The sequence below is a fragment of the Misgurnus anguillicaudatus genome, chromosome 12 (genome assembly GCF_027580225.2).
Source record: "Misgurnus anguillicaudatus chromosome 12, ASM2758022v2, whole genome shotgun sequence".
Lineage (NCBI taxonomy): Eukaryota > Metazoa > Chordata > Actinopteri > Cypriniformes > Cobitidae > Misgurnus > Misgurnus anguillicaudatus.
The window spans coordinates 20,795,421-20,822,433 of NC_073348.2; the positions used below are offsets into that span (position 1 = coordinate 20,795,421).

The 27,013-nt window shown below is 36.3% G+C and overlaps 4 protein-coding genes and 1 long non-coding RNA gene across 8 annotated transcripts in view; 2 read left to right on the forward strand and 3 right to left on the reverse strand.

The window, feature by feature from the left end:
- Positions 1 to 190: 190 nt before the first annotated feature.
- On the reverse strand, positions 191 to 2,348 carry fam136a (family with sequence similarity 136 member A). 2 transcript variants are annotated; one of them, XM_055208849.2, is made up of 4 exons: positions 2,203 to 2,348; positions 1,945 to 2,076; positions 666 to 806; positions 191 to 581 (listed from the first exon to the last, which is right to left on the reverse strand). In XM_055208849.2, exons 2-4 carry the CDS (start codon positions 2,029 to 2,031, stop codon positions 393 to 395), a joined length of 417 nt encoding a protein of 138 aa, XP_055064824.1. In that variant the 5' UTR covers positions 2,032 to 2,076; positions 2,203 to 2,348; the 3' UTR covers positions 191 to 392. The 2 variants fall into 2 exon arrangements, with proteins under 2 accessions (XP_055064824.1, XP_055064823.1); XM_055208848.2 differs by having other exon boundaries at positions 1,945 to 2,260.
- On the forward strand, positions 2,248 to 9,398 carry pcyox1 (prenylcysteine oxidase 1). 2 transcript variants are annotated; one of them, XM_055208842.2, is made up of 7 exons: positions 2,248 to 2,344; positions 2,942 to 3,086; positions 4,234 to 4,440; positions 5,028 to 5,202; positions 7,326 to 7,537; positions 7,662 to 7,814; positions 8,409 to 9,398. In XM_055208842.2, exons 2-7 carry the CDS (start codon positions 2,975 to 2,977, stop codon positions 9,077 to 9,079), a joined length of 1,530 nt encoding a protein of 509 aa, XP_055064817.2. In that variant the 5' UTR covers positions 2,248 to 2,344; positions 2,942 to 2,974; the 3' UTR covers positions 9,080 to 9,398. The 2 variants fall into 2 exon arrangements, with proteins under 2 accessions (XP_055064817.2, XP_055064818.2); XM_055208843.2 differs by having other exon boundaries at positions 2,273 to 2,402.
- Positions 9,399 to 10,991: 1,593 nt separating this feature from the next.
- Positions 10,992 to 15,766, reverse strand: stoml2 (stomatin (EPB72)-like 2). Its single transcript, XM_055208844.2, has 10 exons — positions 15,575 to 15,766; positions 14,459 to 14,611; positions 14,274 to 14,373; positions 14,134 to 14,192; positions 13,841 to 13,942; positions 13,537 to 13,671; positions 13,303 to 13,447; positions 11,663 to 11,742; positions 11,417 to 11,545; positions 10,992 to 11,313 (listed from the first exon to the last, which is right to left on the reverse strand). Exons 1-10 carry the CDS (start codon positions 15,617 to 15,619, stop codon positions 11,182 to 11,184), a joined length of 1,080 nt encoding a protein of 359 aa, XP_055064819.1. The 5' UTR covers positions 15,620 to 15,766; the 3' UTR covers positions 10,992 to 11,181.
- A 944-nt stretch (positions 15,767 to 16,710) lies between these two features.
- LOC141349047 (protein unc-13 homolog B-like) overlaps positions 16,711 to 27,013 on the forward strand; it is a 67,330-nt gene continuing 57,027 nt past the window's right edge. Inside the window, exon 1 of one of the 2 annotated variants that reach the window (XM_055208831.2) lies at positions 16,711 to 16,977. In XM_055208831.2, coding sequence (XP_055064806.2) covers positions 16,956 to 16,977 — 22 coding nt within the window. In that variant the 5' untranslated portion in view covers positions 16,711 to 16,955. The remainder of the gene's footprint in view (positions 16,978 to 27,013) is intronic. The other variant, XM_073874102.1, reaches the window with a different exon arrangement.
- Positions 18,175 to 27,013, reverse strand: part of LOC141369042 (uncharacterized) — a 109,133-nt gene continuing 100,294 nt past the window's right edge. Inside the window, exon 6 of the long non-coding RNA XR_012372549.1 lies at positions 18,175 to 18,362. This is a non-coding gene — a long non-coding RNA (uncharacterized lncRNA). The remainder of the gene's footprint in view (positions 18,363 to 27,013) is intronic.

Below are 27,013 nucleotides of genomic sequence, written 5' to 3' on the forward strand. Positions count from 1 at the left end.
CAGCAAAATAAAGTATGTCAGAAAGCTGTGTGATAATTATGTAATTAGCATTTGCATAATTATATAACATTTGTAAAGTCTTCAGTGTTCCATTGACAGTTTATTATATGCAGAAAGGTGGAATTGACCAATCAGAATCTAGTATTTCAAAGAGTAACATACCTATTTTTACACACTACAGATGGGAAGCTTAGCATTTATCACATTCTTTATTGTCTGTACAAAAACCACAAACAACAAGGACACAGAAACAAACACGTGTCATTCACCACACACAATAAGGTGACAGCCAGTGGTAACCTTTTCAAGATCAAGCGCTTTCATTTAGTTAAGACAAAAGTCCATTTCGACCATTTTGTTTAGCCATACTCCGAGTATGGCAGCTTGTTTCTTCACTGAGGTATGGAGTTCAAGGTTTCCTTCAGTTTGCGGGTCATACTGGGCAACAGGTTCAAGTGGTCATCCACGCAGCTCTTGACACAACTGTCCATCAGTGCCCGCACGGCAGGCTCTTTCGCCCCCGAGTCAAACAGATCCTTGGCCTTGTCGCTACAGTGCATTGTACACCTTGTAAGACGATCCTGTGAGGGAATAAATAGACTTTATCAATGATTCATATTACTATATTCCAAATTGAAGATCATAATCATCTCAAATTAACTTACCTGAAATTGTTCAAGTTCACTAGTGACCAGTCCTTGAGCTTTACCCAATGGTGTGTGACAGCGGTCTATACACTGGTGTACCTGGTTCATGGAGGCACCTGGAGTTTCGCAGCATTCTGCGCTGCAGCGAAACATGCGGCCCTAAAATATATAGAGAAACTGAATTGTTTTGTTTGGTTCTTCACTAAAATAACATTTAAATAAAAAGTGGTAAGAAATAGAACACTGCACATATTAAATGAGACAATGGTTAAACTTATCTATTGTTTCTCAATTAGGGGGGCTCAATATGGCTTCAATTTAATTAAAATAAGCTAAAACAACTAAAAATCAAGATATGTCTTATAGTTATAGACTGATATATCAGCTCATATTTCTATATTTTTAATTATTTTCATTAGCCAATTAAACATTTTACTTTAATTACATGTTATATCGGCCTCATTCTTTTTCAAAATCTGTATTGTCATAAGCCATTAAAGGGGACATTTGACAAGTGCTATAATTGTGTTGCATATGCTTGTAGCAATATAGACAATGTGATAAAGATCAACCCAGTAACTTAGTTTTGGTAAACCATTCTCTGCAAGCATGTGAAAAAATTGGTCATTGAAATTTGGCTCCCCTTGTGATGTCAGAAGGGGATATTACCGCCCATTTAGTGCAGAAATCAACTAATTTACATTTAACAGGACACACCAAAAAGCTATAATAAATGATCTATAAAGCATTTTGAGCTAAAACTTCACATGCATACTCTGGGGACACTAAAGATTTATTAGACATCTTAAAAAAGTCTTATGAAATTTCCCCTTTAAAAAACTCATATCGGTTGACCACTAATGTCTTAGTTTTTGTTATTTTTTTTATAACCAATACACATCTTTAGTTGACAAGCTCTAAAATATTTTATTGGGTAGTAATTGTAAGTGGGCGGGGCTTCAAATATAGTTTCAGTGTACAAACAAGGGGTCACTATTTAAGTCAAAAAGGTTGCAATCCACTTAGATAATGAAAGAAGTGTGTTATTGCAAAGCATACTCATTATTTGTTGTTTTAATAATATCCTGAAGTTTGACACTGAATCATAATCTAATCTTAATATAAATCTTTCTCATTCTTGAATTAACATGTAATTAATAATATAAGACGGAAATAAACTAATGCTGGGACAAAGATGTGCCACAAGGAAAGCAAATAATGCCCAATTACATTGTAGAGAAATCGTGCACCTCAAGGTTAATGTAAAAAAAAGAAATTACAGTAAATATTAAGTTACCTGCATTTTACGGATGTGATCTCTTTCCAGACTTTGAACCATATCTTCCACAGCTTTCTGCACTCGAGCCTGCTGTGCTTCTGCCATTCTTGATCCCGGATTAACTGATTTTATAATCTACTAACTAAACAGCTGTCACAACAACAAAGACATCTATATAAACATTTTCCTAGAAGACTTGAAAATCATTTCTAAAACCTTAATAATGTCCCCACTTAATTCAAAGCCCCACTGTTTGAATTGTTGTAGTAAGGTCACCTCCTATCCCTAAAGCATGCGCTGAATCACGCTGCTTCCGCCGTTGCCAGTACACCACTTCCGGTTCCGTGTTTCTCTTGGATGTCGCGCAGCTGTTTGTTTTTATGCACTTTCAAACTGTTTGTGTTTACTTTAACCTAAGGTAATTTACAAAACATTGTGACAGCAGCATCATTTGGACACGACGTGCATCACCAAAAGTCTGTATAATAATTTGGCAGTAACGTTATACGTATTTAACCACGCATTGCGTCGATATTTGACTTTAATCATAAATACTAGCGCATCGAGTTATTAATTTTAACTGCAAATAAAATGTCGAAATTGTCCAATTAATTTATTCAGTCAAACGAAGCAAAAAAAATTAAAACTGATGTTTCTAGGAAAGTTTCAAACTTCTATCGTCTTGAAATGCCGCACGCTGAACGCATGTAACGTTAGCGCGTCGCGAATGTTTGTATTTCTTTATTTATTCTTAAAATAATCAGTACTGTATAAAATTGTGCGTGCGCGTATAATAAATGCACGATTTATAAAGGTTTACATTCATATCATACATGCATGCCACGCTGCCCTTGTGCCAAAGTACATTTCCTATAGAGAAAGCAGGTTATGTTATTTCGTTATGTAAAGGACATTAAAAGACACTACAGTGTTTTTCATCTAACTTATATTAAAGATTCACGTTAATGACTTCGTGAATATGTATTATTTACTAAATTTACTTATTTTTAAACAGAATTCAATGTTTGTGACGCACTAAATACCCAGTATGGCTTTGAGAGTACTATCTTGGAAGACCCTTTTTATTCTGGGACTTTGTCAAGTTGGACGCAGGACTTTGGTCTCGGCTGCAGACAACAAAGAGCCACCGAAAAAAATAGGTAAGGCAAAGTTTGCATTCAGTTAGGTATGATGACATTCAAGCTTTAAATGGGTAGCAATCGATGTACTGGCTATATATATTTATGAAAAATAAGGCGTAAAAACAAAGTAATTGAGCAATATAACTTTATAGTCTGTTATTGTTAAATGAAGGCAGCTCGAACATGCATTTTAGTCTGGGACTAGGATAAGCCCTGTCTGGGAAACCACCTCTTAAAGGATTAGTCAATTTTCTTAAGAAAAAATCCAGATAATTTACTCACCACCATGTCATCCAAAATGTTGATGTCTTTCTTTGTTCAGTCGAGAAGAAATTATGTTTTTTGAAGAAAACATTCCAGGATTTTTCTAATTTTAATGGACTTCAATGGACCCCAATACTTAACAGTTTTAATGCAGTTAAAAATTGCAGTTTCACAGGACTCAAAACGATCTCAAACGTGGCATGAGGGTCTTACCTAGTGAAACAATTGTCATTTTTGGCAAGAAAAAAAAATGCACGTTTAAACCACAACTTCTCGTCTATCTCCGGTCCTGTGACGTAAGACGTCATCATGTCAAGAGGTCACGGATGACGAATGTGAAACTACGCCTCAGTGTTTACAAATGTGGAGAAAGAGGACCGTTCCGACGTTGTTGTAAGTCGAATGATACTAATTAATGTCTTTGTGTCAATTTATTGTCTAAAATGGTCCGCAAATGTGAGTTTCATATATGTAACACGTGACCTTTCCACAGCATTACGCAATTACCTGAGGTCGCGCTGGCTTGTCACACAGTCGGAGGAAGAAGAGCAGTTGTGGTTTAAAAGTGCTTATTTTGTATTTTTCTTGCCAAATATGACAATCGTTTCGCTAGATAAGACCCTTATGCCTTGTTTGGGATCGTTTAGAGTCCGTTGAAACTGCAATTGCATTAAAACTGTTAAGTGTTGGGGTCCATTAAAGTCCATTAAAATGAGAAAAATTCTGGAATGTTTTTCTCAAAAAACATAATTTCTTCTTGACTGAACAAAGAAAGACATCAACATTTTGGATGACATGGTGGTGAGTTAATTATCTGGAATTTTTTTAAGAAAATGGACTAATCCTTTAATGTGTATGTCAGCAGCATTTCTCTAAACTGAAGTGCCCGTTTCTCCTTCAGCAATAATTGGGGGAGGCATTGGAGGCACAGCGGCTGCTTATTTCCTGAGACAAGAGTTTGGTCCAGTAGTAAAGATTGAAGTGTTCGAGTCGGGAACTGTAGGAGGTCGTCTGGCCACTGAGAACATCGGAGGATACGACTATGAGACGGGAGGATCCATTATTCACTCTCTCAACCTGCACATGAAACACTTTGTGGACAAACTCGGTTAGTATTCAGTTCCCCTTTATGCTGTGTCCTGTTTAGGCGTTTGTCATGTGCGCTAGATTCCTTATAGGGGCAGACTTCAGCTAGTGATTTCAACTTAAGGTTATATTTAAAGGGGACATTTCACAAGACTTTTTTTAAGATGTCAAATAAATCTTTGGTGTCCCCAGAGAACATATGTAAAGTTTTAGCTTAGAATACCCCATAGATAATTTATTATAGCATGTTAAAATTGCTACTTTGTAGGTGTGAGCAAAAATGGTTTTGGGTGTGTCCTTTAAAATGCAAATGAGTTGATATCTGCACTAAATGGCAGTGTCGTAGTTGGATAATGCAGATTAAGGGGCGGGTTTATCCCCTTCTGACATCACAGGGGAGCCAAATTTCAATAAGCTATTTTTTCACATGCTTGCAGAGAAAAGTTTACCAAAACTAAATTACTGGGTTGATCTTTTTCACATTTTCTAGGTTGATAGAAGCACTAGGGACCCAATTATAGCACTTAAACGTGGAAAAAGACCGATTTTCATGATATGTCACCTTTAATGTAATCCAGCCATTAATAATCAACCTTATCTATTCATTAGGACTGTCTCCAAAACCTGAAATACCTTCTAAATTGGCAATATTTGATGGAAACGAACTGACCTTTGAAGAAAGCGACTGGTACATAGTGAATGTCATTCGCATGCTGTGGAGATACGGATTGAACTACATTCGTATGCATATGTGGGTGGAGGGAGTCCTGGACAAGTTCATGAGGTATGTCTGTGACAGTAGCCTCTTTCACACAGTAATTCTGGTAAATTACCATGAATTTACCAGAATGAATTTACCAGTAAATACAAAAATGTGCTGTTCACACACGCAGTTGCGTTACGTTATTTTACCAGTAAGACATCATTTACACATCAGTATCAAAATACCGGTAAATTCGTTGAGAAAGCGGAAGTACCTGTAGCACGCGGCGAGCCCAGTGTTGTATTTGTAAACAATCCACGTCGTTCATAACCACGGTCCGTATTTTGTTGTTTTCACGTCTGTGGTAAACAGTCGCAAAGTTGCTCATGACTAAACAACATTAAATGAGACGACGTCAAACCGAAAATGCGTTTTTAACAACAGTACTGTTTGCACTTTAGGCTTCACAGAGGGCGTGCTAAGGACGTCGGCAATTCGGCGGTAAGCTGTTTTAAACAACTTTGGTGAAAAAATGTGGACGTAAACTTCAGGTGTGCTCAACTTTCAAGCAGCATGTGTGTGTGGAAATGTCAGTAAACACTGCGGGGTAAACACGTCATCTGTATTAAAACGCTATGATTTGCCCCGAAGCTGTCAGCACGGTCTGACGTCGTCCGTTCTAAATGCCGGTAATCCTATAATTTTCGTTCACACACAGCGCTTACCGGTAAATTACTGGTAATCTTACAACCTGTCTTACTGGTAAATTGGGAGCACTGATTTACCAGAAAGGTTCTGTTCACACATGACATGTTAACGGCAATTTACCAGTAAATTACCAGTAAAGACTGTGGGCTCTATCTTACACCCGGCGCAATGCAGCGCAATGCGCGACGCAAGTGTCTTTCGCTAGTTTCCACCCTAATTTTCACGTTTAGCGCTGCGTTGTTTAAATAGCAAATGCATTTGCGCCCCCTTTTGCGCCCATGGGCGTTCTGGTCTGAAAACGAGGCGTGTTCAGGCGCATTGTTGGCGCGTTGCTATTTTGAGGCAACTAAAATAGACTACGCCATTGACCAACAAAAACCTGGTCTAAAGTCTAAAGTCAATGGCGCATTATGTTTTATGTTATTTAAAGAGCTCATTAATATGCGCCTATAAACGGGAGGACAACGCGGGTTTGCTTATGACAAAGTACATGAATGCCCAGCAGCAAAAAAATTCTTTTAAATATGAAAGATTAAAGGATTGAATGTAAAAGATTATTATTGAGTCTCTTGGACATAATTGAGGACTTATTATGAGACGTTAGAAGGCGCAAAGAGCAGCTTCACCTGCAGCCTGGTAAGTAAATAAAAGCTTTGTTTTTAAATGTTTTTTTTTTTTTAATGCTACCTCACGGATTTATTGTATATGATGACTCTGTACCTGTGGATATGGTGAGATGAAAAACATTTTAATTAATGCTTAAAAAAAACTCTTTGCTAAAAAAAACGCTGTCCAAAGTGCTGAAACGTGAGGAGAGCCGTTTGTAAATTCTTTTTCTCCTGTTTGTTACAAATAAAGTATTTTTAGAGTACAAACCTTATCTTACATACTTGTAAATTATGTTTTGATGATATTGGATAGCCATACATTTAAAGCAATTACAAGCCTGCTTTTTACTTCCATGACTAAAAGAAAACGGGTTTTAAAGGTTTTAATAAAAAAAATAACAATTTCAATACAAGTGGAAAAACAACACAATTTTTTAACATTAATCTTCAACTGGGGATCTTCTACCTCCGCTTAGTTTTTCAGTTTACAAAGTCCGTCGTCTAAATAGGGATTAGACATAGCGCCAGCGCAACTTGCTTTTAAAGGGGATGAGAGCTGAGTCTCTCATTGGTTTACTGCACGTTACGCCCAAAATACTCCCATTACAATAGGACCTACCCTTTTCGACCATGCGTTCAGCGCAAAAACCATTTTTCCCGTCGTTAAATTAGCAAAAGTGGATTCGGACACGCCCATTTAGACGTTGCGTTGTGCGCTTTAGACAATGCGCTTAGATCGTTAAAATAGGGCCCTGTATGTGTGAAAGGGACTAGTGTTGTGGTTGTTTGGTACTCTTCCATATTTTAAACACATATTTTTTTGTTAGTTTATTTCCATTAAGTAATTCAAAGCATTTTAAAGCTCATATAAACCTGTTTCTCTATGAGGATATATCAGTACCAACAGTTCGGCTACTCCTTCTCTAGTGTGGAGAGACTTCTGCATGCTATGGGTGGAGATGATTTCCTCTCTCTGGTCAATCATACATTAGAGGAGGCCATGTTGGCTGAGGGTTTCTCGCAGGTTTTTCTCAATGACATCGTAACGCCCATCACGCGAGTCAACTATGGTCAGACCGTCAGACTGCATGGATTTGTGGGTCAGGATGCAGTATGATGGCTTTAAACAAATGCCATATGTTTATATTATTATTTAATTGCACATAGCCCAGGTAATAGCAAAGATTGTCAGGCATTTGTAAATGAGGTGTATGTCTTTTGCAGGTGCTGTAGCTTTAGCAGGAGCTGGGTCAGATTTGTGGGCAGTGGACGGAGGAAATAAAAGAGTTTGTTCTGGGCTTCTGTACAACAGCAAAGCTGAACTTATCCCGGCTCGTGTGACCTCCATCACTATGAAGATGAGACCGTCCAAAACTGGTACATTTAATGAATTGTTTAGCATTTAGTATTTATATTTTCAAAGATTACTGTGCATTTGCTGAAGTGTTTTTTTATATAATATAAATAGTGCTGGGCAAAGATTTATCGCGATTAATCGGATACAAATTAAAAATGATTTTTGGCACAATATATGAGAGTGTGCCGTGTGTAATTATTATGTATATATAAACACACACATATTCATGTATGTATATATATTTATTTATATTTTTATATATTCTATATTATATATAAATTAAAAAAATGTATATATAAATAAAAAAATATAAAATTAATATATGTATGTGTGTGTGGTTAAATATACATAATAATTACACACAGTACACGCACATGCATTATGTAAAAAATCACTTTTATTTTGTATGCTATTAATCGCGATTAATCTTTGCCCAGCATCTTGATATCTTCAATATTAACTGAGTAAGGTCATGTCAAAGGTTAAAAACTTTGTGAAATCAATTATTAAAATCAAACTTTGACGCTCCTAATTTCATAAGACTTTAGACTTTACAGACAGGGTCACAAACGTCGACACAATCAAATTGATCTATGTCTTTGTTGCATATTCAGGTCCAGCTGGAAATTTCTATGAAGTGAATTACGTCGGTGAGTCTGGTGCCGCCCATGGCATGTACGACATAGTTATAGTAGCCACGCCTCTCCATCAGGGCTTATCTGAGATCAACTTCTCAGGCTTTTCCCCTCCTATTCCATCTCATTTCCCTGGCCAGTACCACAAAACGGTAGCCACGCTGGTCCACGGCCTGCTCAATGTGTCTTATCTGGGTGTCACAGAAAAGCCTGAAGAGTTTTTCTTTTCTGATGTGTTCACAACGGATAACAAAGCCGTCGTCATCCAAAGCTTGAGCTCCTTAGTCCCGGTCCACGTTCCCAAAGACTACTCCCGTACTCCGGCCAGCCAAAGCCAAGTGTGGAAGGTATTTTCCTCTGAATCATTGCCTCAGGAGGAACTGAAGAAAATCTTTATCTCTTGGGACTCCGTGTCGGAGACGCCCTGGCTCGCGTATCCCTCCTACAGCCCGCCGCACCGCGGTACACCTCCGTTCATCTTGCACGACCGCCTCTACTATCTCAACGCCATAGAGTGGGCAGCTAGCGCCATGGAGATGAGCGCCATCTCTGCCCGTAATGTGGTCCTGCTCGCACACCACCGCTGGTACCAACAGACAGACAAAATCGACCAGGAGGATCTACACACCAAAATTAGAAGTGAACTGTAACAGTGAAGCAGTGCATTTTATAGAAAATGATTTATAAGCAAGACAATCTGTAATAGAGGCTATAAAGTGATTTATTCATTAGAATTGCTGTACTAATTTATACTGATGAAAAGTTTTGACCTTAACAAAAAAATCTACATTCTTTTTTATAATTTCCCTCTATGATCCCCTGCAAATATGATCTGTGACATGGTTGAAAGAAATTACGTCTTCTGAATTATGACTTGGATGTTTAAAGATTTTTATGCCGGTCATTTATGATTAAAGTATACAGGCTTCCCTATTCAAAGCTATTAAAAATGATAGTCCACCGAAATAATGAAAATTCTGGCATCATTTATTCAAGCTCAAGTTGTTCCAAATATCTGGGGCACTATTGACTTCCGTAGTAGGAAAAAAGAATACTATGGAAGTGAATAGTGCCCCAGATTTGTTTGGATATTAGCATTTTATCCTTTGTGTTCAACAGAGAAATGTATACAACTTAAGGGGGACTAAATGATGACAATGTTCTTTTTTATGTCACTTTAAGATAATAATTTTTTTACTCCTTTATATACTGTTGTATATGTTGTGTGCAAGACAAAAGCTACAAATTAACACTGTCATGTGATAGATTGTAATATTTTCTTCATGCTTTAAAACTGCTTGAATGTAACTACACCCTTGCCTCTTTTAGTATATGCAGATCTATGAATATTCAAATTAGTCCCCGCCTGCTTTTTGCACCACCTTGGACCATAGATAAGTGTAAATAGATGCTACATTCAGCAGTTTCAGACACAAAGCCAGATATATGTTTGTGACATCGGAAACATCTTTCTGATTTGCATAATACACTGTTAATGTTTTTGAAGTGTCCATGTCAAAATATTTAAAATTGCATTAAAATCAAATTACAGGTAAAACTTAATAATGGGTAAACTATCCACCCCCAGCATGTGATATCAAAACAGTTAAGAAAATATTACAGATTATTAAGCACTAATGCTTTTTAATGTCACTTTATGATCTATGTTTGCTGTATAATTGTTGCCTGGATGGCGAATGCACTGATTTTTTACCGTTTTAAGTGTTTTAAAATTTTAACAAGAACAGTATTTTAACAGTAAATTGGTGCTGATGTTTGTTAATGTTTTGTAAATAACAAATGGATAATCTGTTGTCAAATGTAGAATATTAACAGGGTATGTTTTGCTTAAGAATTTGCAAATGTTATGTTGAAGGAAGTCATTAGGAGTCATATTAAAACAGATAAAACTGCAATAAATGTTCAGATTGTCATTTAAATAAGAGAAACAAGTCAATTGTGTTTATATTTTGTTCAGACAATATTTGTGATATCTTTAGTTAAGTGTTTGACACTTCAATTTGTATAGTGCTGTACAGTATGATTGTATTTAGGGCTGCACAGTATATTGAAACTTTACGCATATAAGCTGAATAACTTTAATACTTTAAAAGTTTATGAGATGATGTCAGAGACTGGTGCTTTTTCTGTTTTTTTTCATATTTTAGTAAGTTCAAATGTATTTTACAAAGCTAAATAATAATCGTCCTGCATATCATAAATGGCATAATTTTGCAAGTTATACATTTTTCTTTTATATGGTGCAGCCCTAATTGTATGACAGGAAAAAGTTTAAATTTGTCTTAATTTTCTAATAATTTTTAAACACTATCAAGCTAATATTATCTCTTTAATAGCATTCATTTAATTTACAAATGTTAAAAAGTACACGCTGTATTTTGAACAATACAGGTATTTATATCCATTTCCCAGTGTAATAATTGGTGCACTAAACCAATTATTATTTCAGTTGTCATTAAGATTTGCGGAAAGATGTGTAATGACAATGATTCAAAAAATAGTGCATGATCATTTACTGAAGTACTCGGTCAGTGAATATCATAAGGAAAAACTAAATATCCCACATTTATTATTAATATAATGGAAACAACAGAGGAACAGAAGACAAACACACACAGTAAAATCCTTATTTATCTTCTCACATCTTTTTTTCAATTACCAGAACTTCTGAAGTACAGTCTCTAATATCCAAGTGCCATAATTCATAAGCTTGCGTTTATCTGGTTCTGAATCAAACATTGTGTCTAGTTTCATTTTCAGAAGCATCGTTCCTGTCCAACAGCATCTCTGTCGTCTCGGGGGTCGTCTTCTCCACTGTGCTCAGACCTTGCGTCTTAGCTAAACTCCCATAAATAGTCATGGCCTGTTGAGGTTAGAAATAAATAAATATTTAAATTATGGACAACTTTTTGAGAATGATTGTTATTACTAAGCCTATATACAGCATTCACAAAGATGAGCCAGACCTGAGAAACCATGCTGCTGATATCTCCTGTATTTGAGGGCAGTAGGATTGTGTTGGACTCCTTGGCCAGGTTGGAGAAAGCGGAGACGTACTGTTCAGCCACCGTTAAAGACGCTGCAGCGTTTCCATTCTGCACAGATAAAAAAATTATACTGTGTCAATAAGAGTATTGTGAGTCTCACTATATTTGACCGAGAACTGTATTAGTTCCCAGTTTATAAATGCTACAAGGATTCTTGTGATCTACCTGTTGAGTGAGTGCCTCAGACAGCAGCTTGATAGCTTTGGCTTTGGCTTCCGCTTTGGCCAAAACAGCATTTGCTTCACCTGTATAAAGCAATAAATAGTAAGCACCGCACACACATATCATACAAAAACATCCCTACACAAATCTATTAAAATTTTAAAGTCCTGAGCAAATCTCATCCTACACTTTCATATTACAACATATTAGGTTGATGGTTTGTAATTTCGTTGTATTGTAAGGTACAGTGACAAAAAATAAAGGCTTATTCATCATCATCATTAGACGGCTCGTTGGAATGCTTGAATCTTTTTGGAGAGTCGCGACATGCGCAGGTTTGTTATTCGGGTCAATGACGTGACAATTATTTTATGTCCGTATGGTTCAATAAAATGTAAAAGCGTTAAAATTTCTAAATAAATTTGCAGATTACTTGCATACATTCTGTTTTTTGGGGACCAAGTCTAAAATTTCTGGTTTTATTTCTTTTTGAAAGAATATTTGGGGGATAATTGAAAAACTGTCAATGTGGTGTAACCAGTCTGAAAATATAAATATATTCATAAAAAAAAGTGGAATAAATATAATCTAGTGTAATATGATTTTTTTTTAAATACATTTTACATAATTTGTCAAAAATTTAGAAAACAGCTGTTTTCTACAGAGCCCCTAAGGACAAATAACATAAAAATAAAATAAAATAAAGTTTAGTTTCGCGCGCGCAAGTGAAACTTTTAAATCCAATGTCACCTTAGGAGCTCGGTAGTTTTCAGCATATGTCAGGACAAATATTACAAAAACGCATTTAAATTTACATTTAGAAATAGCTAATAAAATATTTTTTTATGATTACGCTTAAATGCCATCAAGGTGGAAAAAATATTTCATATTTCTCATTCTTTGGCTCAATTAACGGTTACACCATTTGACATTTTCAGGTCTAATTAGTCTTAACTTTCATAAAAATGGTGCAAATGTATTTTTTATTGCATAAAATTAACATTAATACACTATGTGCATTAAAATAAACCTCGTGCGTGCTTTTAAAACAAGTTTTTCTTCAAGATTTTTGAATTTCTCATCTTGCCAAACCGTTTTTGTCACTGACCCATTCCCAGATAATAACCCCTCAAAGCGAATAACACATTGTAACCCGGATGCTGCAAATCATTTTGACAGGTACAGTTTAATATTGCACAAAAATGAAATATAAATATGTCATTTAATGACATTATATTTACAAATGATTAAACCAAATAGCGTGTTTGTGACATTTGAACGTCTAATCTTATTTTAAAACCAAAAGTAAACAGGTTTTTCTCGTGGAAGGTCTGCATTCGTTACAAATATTTCAAATTAATATTTAATGTTCATTATCTTACTCATGAGGTAAGTAGCCGTGTAATAAGCTGCATAATGTACAGGCAGCAGCAGGTTGTTATTGTGAAATATACACCTATAAATTATCCCTTACATAATCAATAGTGACTATATTACTTAAAAACACCTTATTCTAAAGAATCTATCACAAAAACATACATTTAAAATAAATGGGGTCCTTTTAACATAATTTGGATTTTAAAGTTTTATTTTAATCTTGTTTTAATGCTATTTTGATGTCTAGAAATGAACTATAAACCTACCAGCTGCTTTGTTGATCTGTTCAGCCCGCTCTCCCTCAGATGCCAGGATCTGAGCTTGCTTACGACCCTCTGCCACATTAATAGCCGCCTCCCTGGTTCCTTCTGACTCCAGAACAGTGGCTCTCTTCCTCCGCTCTGCCTCAACCTGAACGTAATTTACAGTAAATCACATAAGTCAAGTGAACGAGAAGTAATGACGATAAAGTTACGACTCTTTGTCGTATACAACCTTACCTGCATTTGCATAGACTCTTTAACCCGTGGAGGGACATGAATGTCTTTGATCTCGTAACGAAGACATCGGATCCCCCATTCATCTGACGCCTGGTTTATAGAGTGGACCATATTGGCGTTCAAGGACTCTCTTTCCTGTTGAGAGACAATAATAAAAAGTTTGCTAAAGCAAATATCTGTGCTTGCAAGGTAAGACGGGTTAAAGTTGTAGATACATTTGGGTTTTAGGCTTTAAATTTCTCTTTTTAAAAGTAAATCTATTGTTATTGCCACTAGTAAAAAGAAATAAGGTTAGCCTTCATACCCTAAACACTTTGTCAAGGGTAAGTTTTCCCAATTCTGATCTCATTGTGGTTTGTGCCAGCTGAGTAACGGCATATTCTGGGTCTTCCACTCCATAGCTGGCCTTTAGAAGAACATTAGGAACAAATGAATATTACAAAAGGAAACATTTACATTTATGCATTTGGCAGATGCTTTTATCCAAAGCAACTTTATTCATAACAAGGTCTCACCTTTTGAGCTGCTAAATGCAATGTTCTACCAATGAGTTACACTAACATTGGATGAATGAATCACAGTACTATTATAACTTACCTTAAAAGGGTCCAGTATCCTGAGATACAGAACTCCATCTATCTGTAGTGTCACATTGTCTAAAGCAACAAAACACAATTAATATCAGTCATTTATTATAGGAGGGGGGAGTCAAACAGATCGCAACATCTGTGACCTACCGAGGGAAACTGCTGACTGTTCTGGCACATCGATGACGATTTCTTTGAGGCTTTGAACATATTTAACTCTGTCCAAGATTGGGATTAAGAAGTTAAGACCCTGCAGGAAACAATGTGTTATATAATTCTCATAAAAACAAAGCAAAAACTAAACTGAGGTAATTTGGGGACAGAGAAAAACTCACCGGTTCCAGGATTCGGTGGAAGCGCCCCATTCTTTCCACTACCCAAGCTTCCTGCTGGGGTACGAATAGAATAACTGTGTTCATTGGGAGGCTGGAAGCCCATCGCTGTTGGGCTCGAGTGCCCCAAAACGCAGGCACGGTTTGCCGTGAATGCTTCATGCAAGAGAGACAGAATACAATATAAAGGGATAGATAAGGGTCAATGACAAAACAAGCTCCTAAAAATGTATTTAAAAAAAATCTTAAAAATAAATGGATGTAATGCATATATTTGAGCCAGGCACTGGGTTTAAAAAGTTACTGAACATTTCAGTTTCTAATGATTTTTTCCCACAACACTATTTGATATCCTCATTGAAAAAATGTCAGGTGGTACAACCAATCAATTTGTTATATTTAAGTTTTATAAGTTCTCACTATGTCATATTGATTGTTTGTTTATTTGATAGTTGCATTTAAAATTATAATGCTGAAAGTTTAAAAGTGTAAAACAACTTCACTATAAAACATTTTATATAACATTTGAGAACTATACATTTAAGAACAATAATTTAAAAAAGTATAATAAAAATTATAGACAACCTTAGCCTGCATTAATTTATTAAAACTTTATTAAAATTATTAACTAAAATATTAAATTATTTAGCTTAATTTTTTTATTTCTTAGGAACATTCATAGCAGTTACATCCTTTGACTTTCAGGTTGCACCACCTGACCTCTGCAATGAATTTACATGTAACACTCATACTTGGATGATGCTGATATAAGCTTTTGCTTTTCTGTGATATCAAATTAAACATATTTAAAATGTGTATAATAAAAAAGCATTTTTAAAAGTTTTACATTGGTTGTACACTCAGTAATAGATAGATGATGTCATAAGCTGCTGATGTTGCAATGATCAGACATCTAACAGAATATTAAATTGCAAGGTATCTCTAAAATAAACGTATATCATCGGTAAACAGAAAGCCTTTTTGAATATCGTTTTCATCTTTTTTTTAAGAAGCTTGAAAACGTGAAAACATTCAATCAGAATTTGAGAAATCCAGTTCAAGTGTCAGACACAGTAAAGTGAGTTAAACAGAAGAACAGTGCTGATGTGTTAACGTTACCTTTAAAAGACCGCTGCCTGCCCGGCACACCACCGTTCTCAGCATCTTCAATCCTTATGAAAACAGTTGCTGAAGTGGTTTACAAGAAATGAATGAACTCTTCCCAGGTTTTTACTACAAACGTGACCCTCTTGCAGCTGCGGAAATAAAAGTTACAACACCATGACCGTCCGTCTACAATAGACGTCCGGGACTTTCAGTGAAACTAGTGCTGTAAATATAACGTTCCGGACAAGTCTAAACGGTACACATATAAACAGGTTGTAGAAATTAGACTGATCATTCTAGTTTAACTTCACACGCTAGTGGGTTTAAGTATCTTAATAAAAACGTAACCAGGGGAGATTTTTTATATTATTTTAGTTTTTTGACAAGCGTCAAAAAGGAGAACTGCCCTTATTGAGCCGCTAGAGGGCGATATGGAGTAACATTTTAAATAAAAGTTTTGTAACTGGAACAGATATAGCCACATTAATGTAATGTTTGGTTTCATTGTGTTGTATTATTTGATTTAAAGCGCATAACCCCAATAAAGAGTTATTTTTAGCATCTGTCATCTCAAAATATTGTATAAATGTAGCAGCTCATTATACACCTTCTATTTTTATTTCCATTTTTCTGTGTGTTTTCTGTGTGTTTATTAGTAGTTAATGTTATGTGAAAGGGGCACCATTGATACTGATATGAACAGGTACATTTCCTGCTTGTGTTAAAATATTGTATATAATGACTGTTATTGGCTCTTAAAATGAGATTAATGTAATCACGTGTGTTTTCATGACATTATATCAACTAATGTTAAATTACGAGCCACCAATAAATTAAATAAAAAAATGCACCACCAATGCTGCATTCAGATGAACTGCCAATTATGTAACACTTAACAAGTCTATTTAAAACAAAAAAATAAAATAAATAAAATGGATATGCTATTTTTGTTTTTAAGTCTTCCAAACTGCTGTAATACAACCGTGCCAATAACATTTTATTAGCACTAATCTAAACTTGAACTTATCAGCGTTACACCTGTTCCCTTTCTCTGTGTACCGACCACACCCATTATCTACTCCTATTGGTCAACGGTCCAGCACGTCCCGCCTTCTTGGTCAGTGGCGATTTTGACGTAATTAAATATCCTTGTAAACCACGCCCCTCATGCGGTGAGTTTTACACACAGTTTAATGATGGCGATGGGACATTTGAAATCAGGACGCGTCACCTGTGGGAAAGTCTTCAGTTACTTCATCTACCCTCAGTAGCACGCTTACTCAAGAGTAAACTAACTTAAGTGTTTGAAATGTCGCCGGACAGGACGCTTTACAGCTGACACCTCAGATTACACGAACGCGGGATTTAACCAAGAGGAAAAACTTAGCTTGCCATGTCTCTCCTCTGCGTGAGAGGTGAGTACCGCGTAAAATATCTTTTATAACTTTTAACTCTTTGCATGTGTTCGCATCTATCAGCGTGTAATGTTAACGTGCTTTTTCTTTAAAAGTCACGTCGGTCTTTACTAAGCTACAAACATTTCAAGTTGTCTACTTTCTGTGCCGTTTTATTGCATGTTTGAAATATTGTTTTGTTTTTCACTTTTAATATGTCGTGAATAATTTTTTAAAGGGAGAACCAGCAAGTAATTATTAATGAAATATTATATAATATGAGGTTTGACTGTTCTGGAGTGAACCAGCTGTTTGGCGTCATGGTATGACGCTCCAACAACCAGACATTATAAAAAAGTGCGATAAAAATACGGCGTTATACTTATTCTAAAATCATTGACGAGAAAAATACGTAACCATATATGCAAATTATTAAAAAGAATAAACGTGATATCTAGAAAAAAAATTTACTTGCCTGTTTTTTATGTTTTTGAGTTTGTCGTGGCAATTTTCTAACTAATAGAAAGTAGATCTTTTAAATATTTTTATTTCTTGCTAAAATATGTCCCTCACTAATAATACCCCTCACTTACCACCAATAATATCTAATCATTTATATTCACAACCATTTGTGGGGTTGTTTTTCTTATAATAAGCTAAATGCAACACAATGTAATGTCCTACTTGTCATATGTTCTAACAAGGTGTCATTTCACCTTAATTCTTTAAGCGGAAATTTAGTTTAATAATAAGCTTTTTTATAAGCTCAAAGTTTTTAATAAGCTCAAAACACAAACATTGCATGTTACAACTCCCACTAATCAAAATTAAGCTAAAATTATAAATCTCACACTGATAAACATAATTTCTTCCGCATGTACCCTTTTTGTCATATTGAAACAAGACATTGAAAATATCATCACACACACATGTTCTTCCAAATGGATTTTCCATAACGCAACTCTTTTTCATTTTAGCAGTTCTTCATTGCTTATCATTTTGCAGAAGATACTTGTAACATTGTATGATACATGGCAGAAACAACGACAAACTAACTATCATAGTAATGTATTATAGCGTTTAATTGAATCTAAATAAATTGATACTTGTTATATGACATTTGGTCGTATTTAATGCAGTATTTTGTAAATGCTGCCAGCTCATCATGACCCGTTGAGGAAAAGCAGATCAAAGGCCTCACGTTTCATCTTCTCACAGAGATGCACACACTCCTTTTATCTTTGGTCGCTGGCCAGTTACAGATCAACATCTCCATTTCCTTTCTTTCTAATCTACATTCAATCTACTTGTGGCAATGTCTACTTTGCTCTTGCTGCTTGAGGTGAAAGTGTCTCTGCTTAATGTCCAGACGGTATTGCTTGAGGGCTTGAGCGGGATGTATGGATCTGATGGGAGACATACACGGATTGCTCATTCACATCAAGAGGTGCAGGCTACTGTGATTTAAATGTTGACTGGGCTATTTAACAGACAGTGCAACACAAATGAAACAAACAGTTTTTTTTAAAGCATACATATAACCCACTAGGCTGAATAATGCTACACGTCACACATTTTCTCAGTTAACATATTTCTTAATGTTGTATTGACATGATATTTTTACCAGATGTTGTAACAACCCATGCAATCCATGCATTCAAAGAAATCAAACCATATACATTTAGTTATGTGTAATAATGTGAAGTTATACATGGAAGAGTATTAAACATGCTAACTGAAATGTATTTAATAATTTGATTTTGTCCCTTTCATTCTTCCACACAACAAGTCTTTAAATCTTAAAAGTTCTGTGAGTCTCTTCCGTGAACTTTCCATAGATTTTTAATTGGATTCAAGACAGGTGATCAAGTTCTAGCAGCTTTATTTTCTTTTACTGAAACCATTTGAAAGTTTCCCTGGATGTGTGTTTGGATTAGGGTTTAGGCTACCCATCATAAGATGTCTCTTGCATGACACCTTGGTAATGAGACACTATTTTATAGGCCATCCATTGGGACTGAACCAGCTGTTATTATTTCCACTTACAAGGGACAGGATTGGTTTTTTATTACTGACTGTCTTGACTTTCCATAAGGGATGTTCATTTCAGTTCATTTTCTCGACCGACAACTGCAGCTTGTTAACGGAACATTAACTGCTAACTCAAGATTTTAAGATTAAATTGTTAATGTGTAAAAACGCAGTTGGTTGTTGTTTGTGACCTGGTAAAAACAGTACAAACATTTTATTTCATTTGAATGGGCGAACAGCAGTAACAGATCAACAACAGAACCAGGATTTTCATGCAACATTACATTATCAAAGAGCACACGATTAATCTGGAGGATTAAAATAAAAGGGAGGGTGGATTGTCTCTTTTTTTAATCTAAAACACTGGGCATTTCTAAAGCAGGACACAAGTTTTGCTTTTGTGTCGTCTTTCTCTGTTTGTGCAAAAAGTGAGGTGTTTATGGTCAGGGTCTAGGACAGGAGCGATCAGTGAAGCTCTGGCTGGACACGCACAACTCAAGCACGGACACATATGCAGTACAAATTATTTCTCATACAAATAATCACTTTATCAGACCATCAGGACAGCAATAATTTGTGTCATTTACAGGCCATTCACAAATTAAGGATAAAAAAGTGGTGAAATGTCTGTAGGCACGTGTCGCTGTGCGTTAACGATTATATATTTTTTAGCTGATAATATTAATCGGTCATAAATTCTTACCTTCGGTTAACCGGTCAATATGAACATCACTACTCTCCATGCCTTTTTACACCTCCTCTTCTCCAGGGGTCCAATACTTTTGCCTGTGTTATTTTACTTGATTACACATAACTTAATTTATGAAAATCTACATTCACCTAAAGGATTATTAGGAACACCATACTAATGCTGTGTTTGACCCCATCCCCCTTTCGCCTTCAGAACTGCCTTATTTCTATGTGGCATTGATTCAACAAGGTGCTGAAAGCATTCTTTAGATGTTGGCTCATATTGATAGGATAGCATCTTTTGGTTGATGGAGATTTGTGGGATGCACATCCAGGGCACAAAGCTCCCTTTCCACCACATCCCAAAGATGCTCTATTGGGTTGAGATCTGGTGACTGTGGGGGCCATTTTAGTACAGTGAACTCATTGTCATGTTCAAGAAACCAATTTGAAATGATTCGAGCTTTGTGACATGGTGTATTATCCTGCTAGAAGTAGCCATCAGAGATCCATGTTCTCATTATGTTTACGCCAAATTCTGAATGTCTCAACAGAAATCGAGACTCATCAGACCAGGCAACATTTTTCTAGTCTTCAACTGTCCAATTATGATGAGCTTGTGCAAATCGTAGCCTCTTTTTCCTATTTGTAGTGGAGATGAGGGCAGGGTTAGGTTAGGCACCAACAACCATGCCACGCTCAAAATTGCTTAAATCACATTTCTTTTCCATTCTGACATTCAGTTTGGAGTTCAGGAGATTGTCTTGACCAGGACCACACCCTTAAATGCATTGAAGCAACTGCCATGTGATTGTTTTATTAGATAATTGCATTAATGAGAAATTGAACAGGTGTTCCTTATAATCCTTTAGGTGAGTGTATGGTTTGATTTCTTTGCATGTGTGGATTGCATGGGTTGTTACCAGCATCTGGTAAAAATGTCATGATCATTTCATGAAACCAGTAATATATATTTACTAAAAAAAAGTGACACGTTCAATACTTATTTTACCTGCTGTATGACTTTCTTCTTTTAGTCAAACACAGACAGATTTATATTAAATAATATCCTGGCTTTTTTCAGATTTATAATGACATTGGATAGTGCCCCATTTTAAAGCTTTTAAAAGCATATACATCTGTCAAAAACTAATTCATACAGGTTTAAATGTCTTCCGAGGGAAAGCAATAAAGCTTTGTTTTGTTTTTATTAGCAAACATTTATATTTGAAACTTAATAGAATATGACGGGACGCATGTTTAAGAGAGAATTGACATCAGACAAAAGGCTGACATCTGTCCAAGCATTTCCAAATCCCATCGCTTGACTTCAGAAGACATTCAAAGGGGACATTTCACAAGACTTTTTTTAAGATGTCAAAAAAATCTTTAGTGTCTCCAGAGTATGTATGTGAAGTTCTAGCTCAAAATACCCTACAGATAATTTATTATAGCATGTTAAAATTGCCACTTTGTAAGTGTAAGCAAAAATGTGCAGTTTTTGAGGAGTGTCCTTTTTAAAATGCAAATGAGCTGATCTCTCTACTAAATGGCAGTGGCTTGATTGGATACAGCAGATTAATGGGCTGTATTATCCCCTTCTGACATCACAAGGGGAGCCAATTTTTAATGACCTATTTTTTCACATGCTTGCAGAGAATAGTTCACTAAAACTTAGTTACTGGGCTGATCTTTTTCACATTTTCTTCTGATAGAAGCACTAGAGACCAAATTCTAGCAAGTAAACATGACAAAAGTCTGATTTTTGTGATTATGTTCCCTTTAAGAACCATAAGTCATATACACCTAGGACTGCTTGGGGGTGAGTAAAATATGGACATATTTTTGTTTCGGGGTAAACTATTGTTTTCAGTGACCAGGGGTTGTCGTGTTCCAAAAAAACAACAACCTTATACTCAAAATATATGAATGTGTGAATGAGATGTGAGAACTATGGAAAGGTTTTAAGTAAATAAAGACTTAGCAAGTGAGTCTGATCTTCACTAAAACCTTTTGTATAGCTTCAAAAAAACTTTAAAAAAAAATTATATTATGAAATTTTCTTTAGATCTTTTTAAGCCTGACCGTCTGTGTCTGTCTTTTTTGTACGTAAAAGAGCGGAACATCAATCAAAAATCTATTTTTTTTGCATTCCACGGAAGAAAGAAAGTTGGGCGGATTTGGGAGAATAATGTCAGAAATTGATACTATTCCTTTACATTTGTTTAAAGTTTTCTTTGTTTCTGTAGAGTGTATTTGTTTTCGTCCTGTTCACTGGTGAATTTTCTTCACTTAATGGTAAAAGTTACTTGCGTTCAGATTAACTCCATTCACAATGTCTCATAAATGAATTGTCAGTTTAAATTTCATTCACCTAGCTGTTGAGATTTGATTTGGCTGCCACTGCAGTCTTTCCTTCCTTGTTAAAATACAAGCAGAACCTACAGGCCTGTAACCATCACATCACCTCATTTCCTCAGGAACCCACACCAATTCAGTATTGCGACTGAAGTCACACAAGTTCAGCTGAAACAGTCAGCAGTTTTGCACAAATACAAACATTTACATAAGAAATGTTTTCTCAGGATCTCCAAGTCAACTGTTAAAGAGACAAAGCAAGTGTTTACGGAGGAATTGGATCCATAAAGGGACATCGATCGTGTCCCTTGAGGGTTTTTGTTTGGTTTAAAGGTCATGGGTGTCCATATAATACTTAAAGAAACCTCAGATATCACAGTTTAGACCTGTTACTCCCACAGGCTTTGTTTTTGAATTGTAGTTGGGCTTTGTGGGTGGGTCACAATTCACAAAAACCTTTTTGTTGTCTTTCTGCATCTTTCGCCTTGTATTACAGTTTCCCAATACAATGTTTTTCCTTGTAAGTTTAAAGATCTGAAATGTTTGTATGCGTTTCTTCGTAAACATTCGTCAGGCACAAAAACCTTGCACACTGAGTCCGATGCATATTAATTAATCTGTTGTGAAAAAACATTTGCAAAACAATCCAAATGGAATCTTTATGACGTTAGCACTATTCAATATGAATGGATGGATGACATGAGCAACAAGCTTAGTTAACTTGAGCACAATACTGTATAATCTTTCGTACACCCTATGTTTTGAGAGTCATGTTTTCCAAGTTACGAGGCCAAGTGAATCAACTTGACAGTATCCTGGATTTTGGCATTTGCTGGTATGGTGGCTCTGAATTATCGAACATACCTCTCGAAATGCTTGGTACGGATGCAGAAAGCACAGAAAATGGACCATAAATTCGAAATTTTTTATGATAGACAAAAGATTTGAAGGCAGTGTGTATGCTTGATTGACACAACGTGAGGTTGTATTTCTCTTTTAACGTGCTAAAATATTGGACAAGAATTTCAGACTCTGTGTGCAAACGTAATAACTGTAGCTGCTTTCAGATGAGCGGCATTTACTACACAGAGTCTTATTTCACGGAGAAGCTCGGCAAAATCACATACATTATCACATACATTATTTGTCCACGATTATGAACACGGTTTTGGCTATCTTCTCTGTGAAATACGGCTCTGTGTAGTAAATACCGTTTCATTTGAAAGCAGGTGATGGCAATTTACTACTAATCACGAAACCGGCTTTGCTGATGAGATACGCATGAGAATCGCAGGCAATTTTTCACCCGCCCCTGTTGTGAAATAACGCTGTTTCTATTAAAGGAATAGTCTACTCATTTTCAATATTAAAATATGTTATTACCTTAACTAAGAATTGTTGATACATCCCTCTATCATCTGTGTGCGTGCACGTAAGCGCTGGAGCGCGCTGCGACGCTTCGATAGCATTTAGCTTAGCCCCATTCATTCAATGGTACCATTTAGAGATAAAGTTAGAATTGACCAAACACATCAATGTTTTTCCTATTTAAGACGAGTAGTACTTCGACTCGCCTGAAAAGTCCGCTCCCCTTCTCACTCTCATAATGTGTTACTGCGCCGAGTCGAAGTACTCCCAAAAGTGCTATTACGCCATAAAATATAGTTCCTCTTTTAAATCCGCTTAGGAAAGCGCTACGTTTTATTTTGTACCACCAAACTTGCTTGTATAACTACTCGTCTTAAATAGGAAAAACGTTGATGTGTTTGGTCACTTCTAACTTTATCTCTAAATGGTACCATTGAATGAATGGGGCTAAGCTAAATGCTATCGAAGCGTCGCAGCGCACTCCAGCGCTTACGTGCACGCACACAGATGATAGAGGGATGTATCAACAGTTCTTAGTTAAGGTAATAACATATTTTAATATTGAAAATGAGTAGACTATTCCTTTAACCCATGTTGTGCGACTAAATCGTAATTTTGTTGTCTCGCAAAAAGTCATTCCAAAAACAGTGGGGACAGGTAAAACTTCATACAGTGCCGTGCAGACCGGCCTGTGGATTGCATAAAAATCTCGAAGGTGACTCAAAAGCATACAGAGCTGTCGATTCCTGAACCTCTTTCGCAGTATATTGTTGTCATGCGCTTGATGGTTCTTGTGAAGCAACATAAAGTCGACCACACCTGTTCTGTCTTGTCCTCCAACCAAACATACAGTGAAGCATATACAGAATGATCATGTGACTTTTGCACACATCAGGTGACCTGTAAATGTGACCCATTTCCATTGCAGTTTTGCGATTATTACTTTTTTGAATTGCCTGAAAACCACCTCACCCAAGTGTAAAAGCTTTTTGCAATATAAATATACGCCAAATTTCGATGTTTACATTGGGCACGTTTTCAATTTGCTCAATTTAAAGATCCCGTTCTTTCTGTATTTTTGAAGCTTTGATTGTGTTTACAGTGCGTTCATGTTTCATGTGTAAAAAAAACCGTGGTATTTTTCACACAGTTTACTTATCTCTATAGCGCTGTTTTCACTGTCCTAAAAACGGGCTGATGTCTTCCTTGTTTTGTGAAGTCCCTCCTTCAGAAATACATAATGAGTTCTAATTGTGTAGTTTGTTTGGTGTGTTGTGTTTCGATAGCAGCTTAACTTGCCATTAGCTTAGCTGGCGACTGATGTATTCCTGTGGGCGGAGGTTGGTCAAAAAACTGTTCTAGTGATGTCATTAAACCAGGAAGTAGAGGGCTGTAGTCCAAACCGGCCGTTCGCTGTAGGCTTTGAAAAGCGAATTCTGTTAAAGAAAATATATCGCCTGGCAGTGAACTTTGAGCTTTATCATTGTACAGGTATTATTTATGCTATTATTGCACCATTACACACTAACTAGGGTGGGATCAAGAAGAACGTGACCTTTAATAGGATGGAAACGTGATAGCAAGTTAGCAAGTTATAAAAGGTTTACCCACAAGAACAGCATTTATTAAAGCGTGTACCACCAAACATGTCAGAAAACTGATTTAATACTATTGCTGGGAAATTAAAATCTTAAAGACTGAAGATACTTGCTGATATACATAGATATGTACACTAGATGTCATCTTGGCTACGGCATTTCATTGGAGCGAATGCGTCAAATAAAGCCGCCATCTTGAAGGGGGGAACCCCGCATCAGCGTCATTAGGCAAAAGTGTAACGGAAATAAAATCACCATAAATCCTCATGAATGTGATTTTCTTGGTTTTCTTTTGGTTCGTTTCAACAGTCAGAAATGTATTTAGCATTGAGTCCAGAAAAAATTTAAGTTTTGATATTATGAAAATCTACTTTTTCTAACTATAATGCATAGTGTTAGTAGGCCTAACATCCATACGCAGCACAAAAGTTCGGCAACGTCTATTAATTCGAAGTACAGGCGGAGATAGCAGGATTACCTAGCTACTTCCTATGACAAGACCCCTGTTCCAAGATGGCGGCGGTTTTGACGCATGCTTAGAACCCCAAGGCGACATCTAGTGTATATATCTATGACTGATATAGAGAGAGAATGTCACTAATGTGCGTGTGTGTGGGTGGGGAGGGGGGGTAACAGCAGCACCTCCCATAATGCATTGCTTGTATTTACACTAACCTCAGAAGCGTTTAATGTGATTGGCTTTTCTGACTCATCAGCCACCTCTTTTCATACGGACCATGCTGTTGTTTCTTTTTTTATTGCCTTTCAGACAAAAGGCCCATCTCCATGGCAATGTCATTACAGACACAAATGAGCAATCCTCGTTCACCCACATGGCACACAAAGATAGAACGCCCATGTAGGGTCACATGCACTCGAGTACTAAAAAAATGAAGATGATATGGCTTGCACGTCCACTTAAGAGGATCATATTTACGACATTGTGATTTGCTGCTCTTACTTTGTTCAAAGAAGAAAACTCGACAGCATGACGGATTTAGCCAGTTAGCTCGATACAGTAATGCATCTTTATTGCAGTCATTTGTATTGCTTTTCTGATGTGGTCTTTGTTTAATTATAAAGATAAATAAAAGTTATCAAGCAGCTTTGTAGGCTAAGGTTATTTGTAGTTCATACAGTATGTATTTGAGAAGCATGAATGGTACAACTGTGCATCCACTTGCTTACTGTAACTCACTGATATTCTGTGTTGTAAGTGCATTAGATTTGATCATTAAAAGTTTGCCGAATTAATTACTTTAAGTTTCAATTAACGCAAGAATACGTATGCAGCACCTGTCTCTCTGCAAATCATTCTGAAGGAACCGAAAGCAACCGCACAACCTGTTACGAAGGCGTTTTTATGTATGAAGAGGATGTTTACATAAAGGTCTTACAGATAGGGATAGAGCAATAGAGATAAAAAGTCTGGGCATGGCGGTTCTCATTACATTGTATCGATGCTAGCGGCACAAAATTCTTAGTTACGGCCCTGCTTACAGATACAGCAACCAATCTGATTTAAAGATTTCATGACCAGGATCCAAAAATGAAGGAATACATTGCAATGTGTCACGAGAAAAGAGTAATATAAGCAGTAATAAATGCAAATAAATACGACCGTTTCACGATTTGAATGTGAATGACGGTGTATTCAACAATAAAACCTGGATCAGCAATGCAAAGGTCCAGAATTGTAATGCAAACGTGCAAGTGTGTATCTAAAGGTGATGCATCACATTGAAGTGAGTGGGGGATTGTAAATGTAATCCTTTGGCCATCTGCTGCTCGGTCCAGTCATCTAATAGACTCCTCCCTTTACCCAAAGTGTCGTAAAGTAAACAGCAGCAGACGCCTTGATTCCACTTCCAGCTTTATGCTACGCACTTCCTGTTTCCTTCTTACGATTACCTAGTATCCAGCTTTAATAGTCATCGATTGGAGCCACCTCCTAGTCCATGTTTTGGCATTGACAATGCTGCATAAATGTTTGGGGAGAAGCCTTAAAGGTA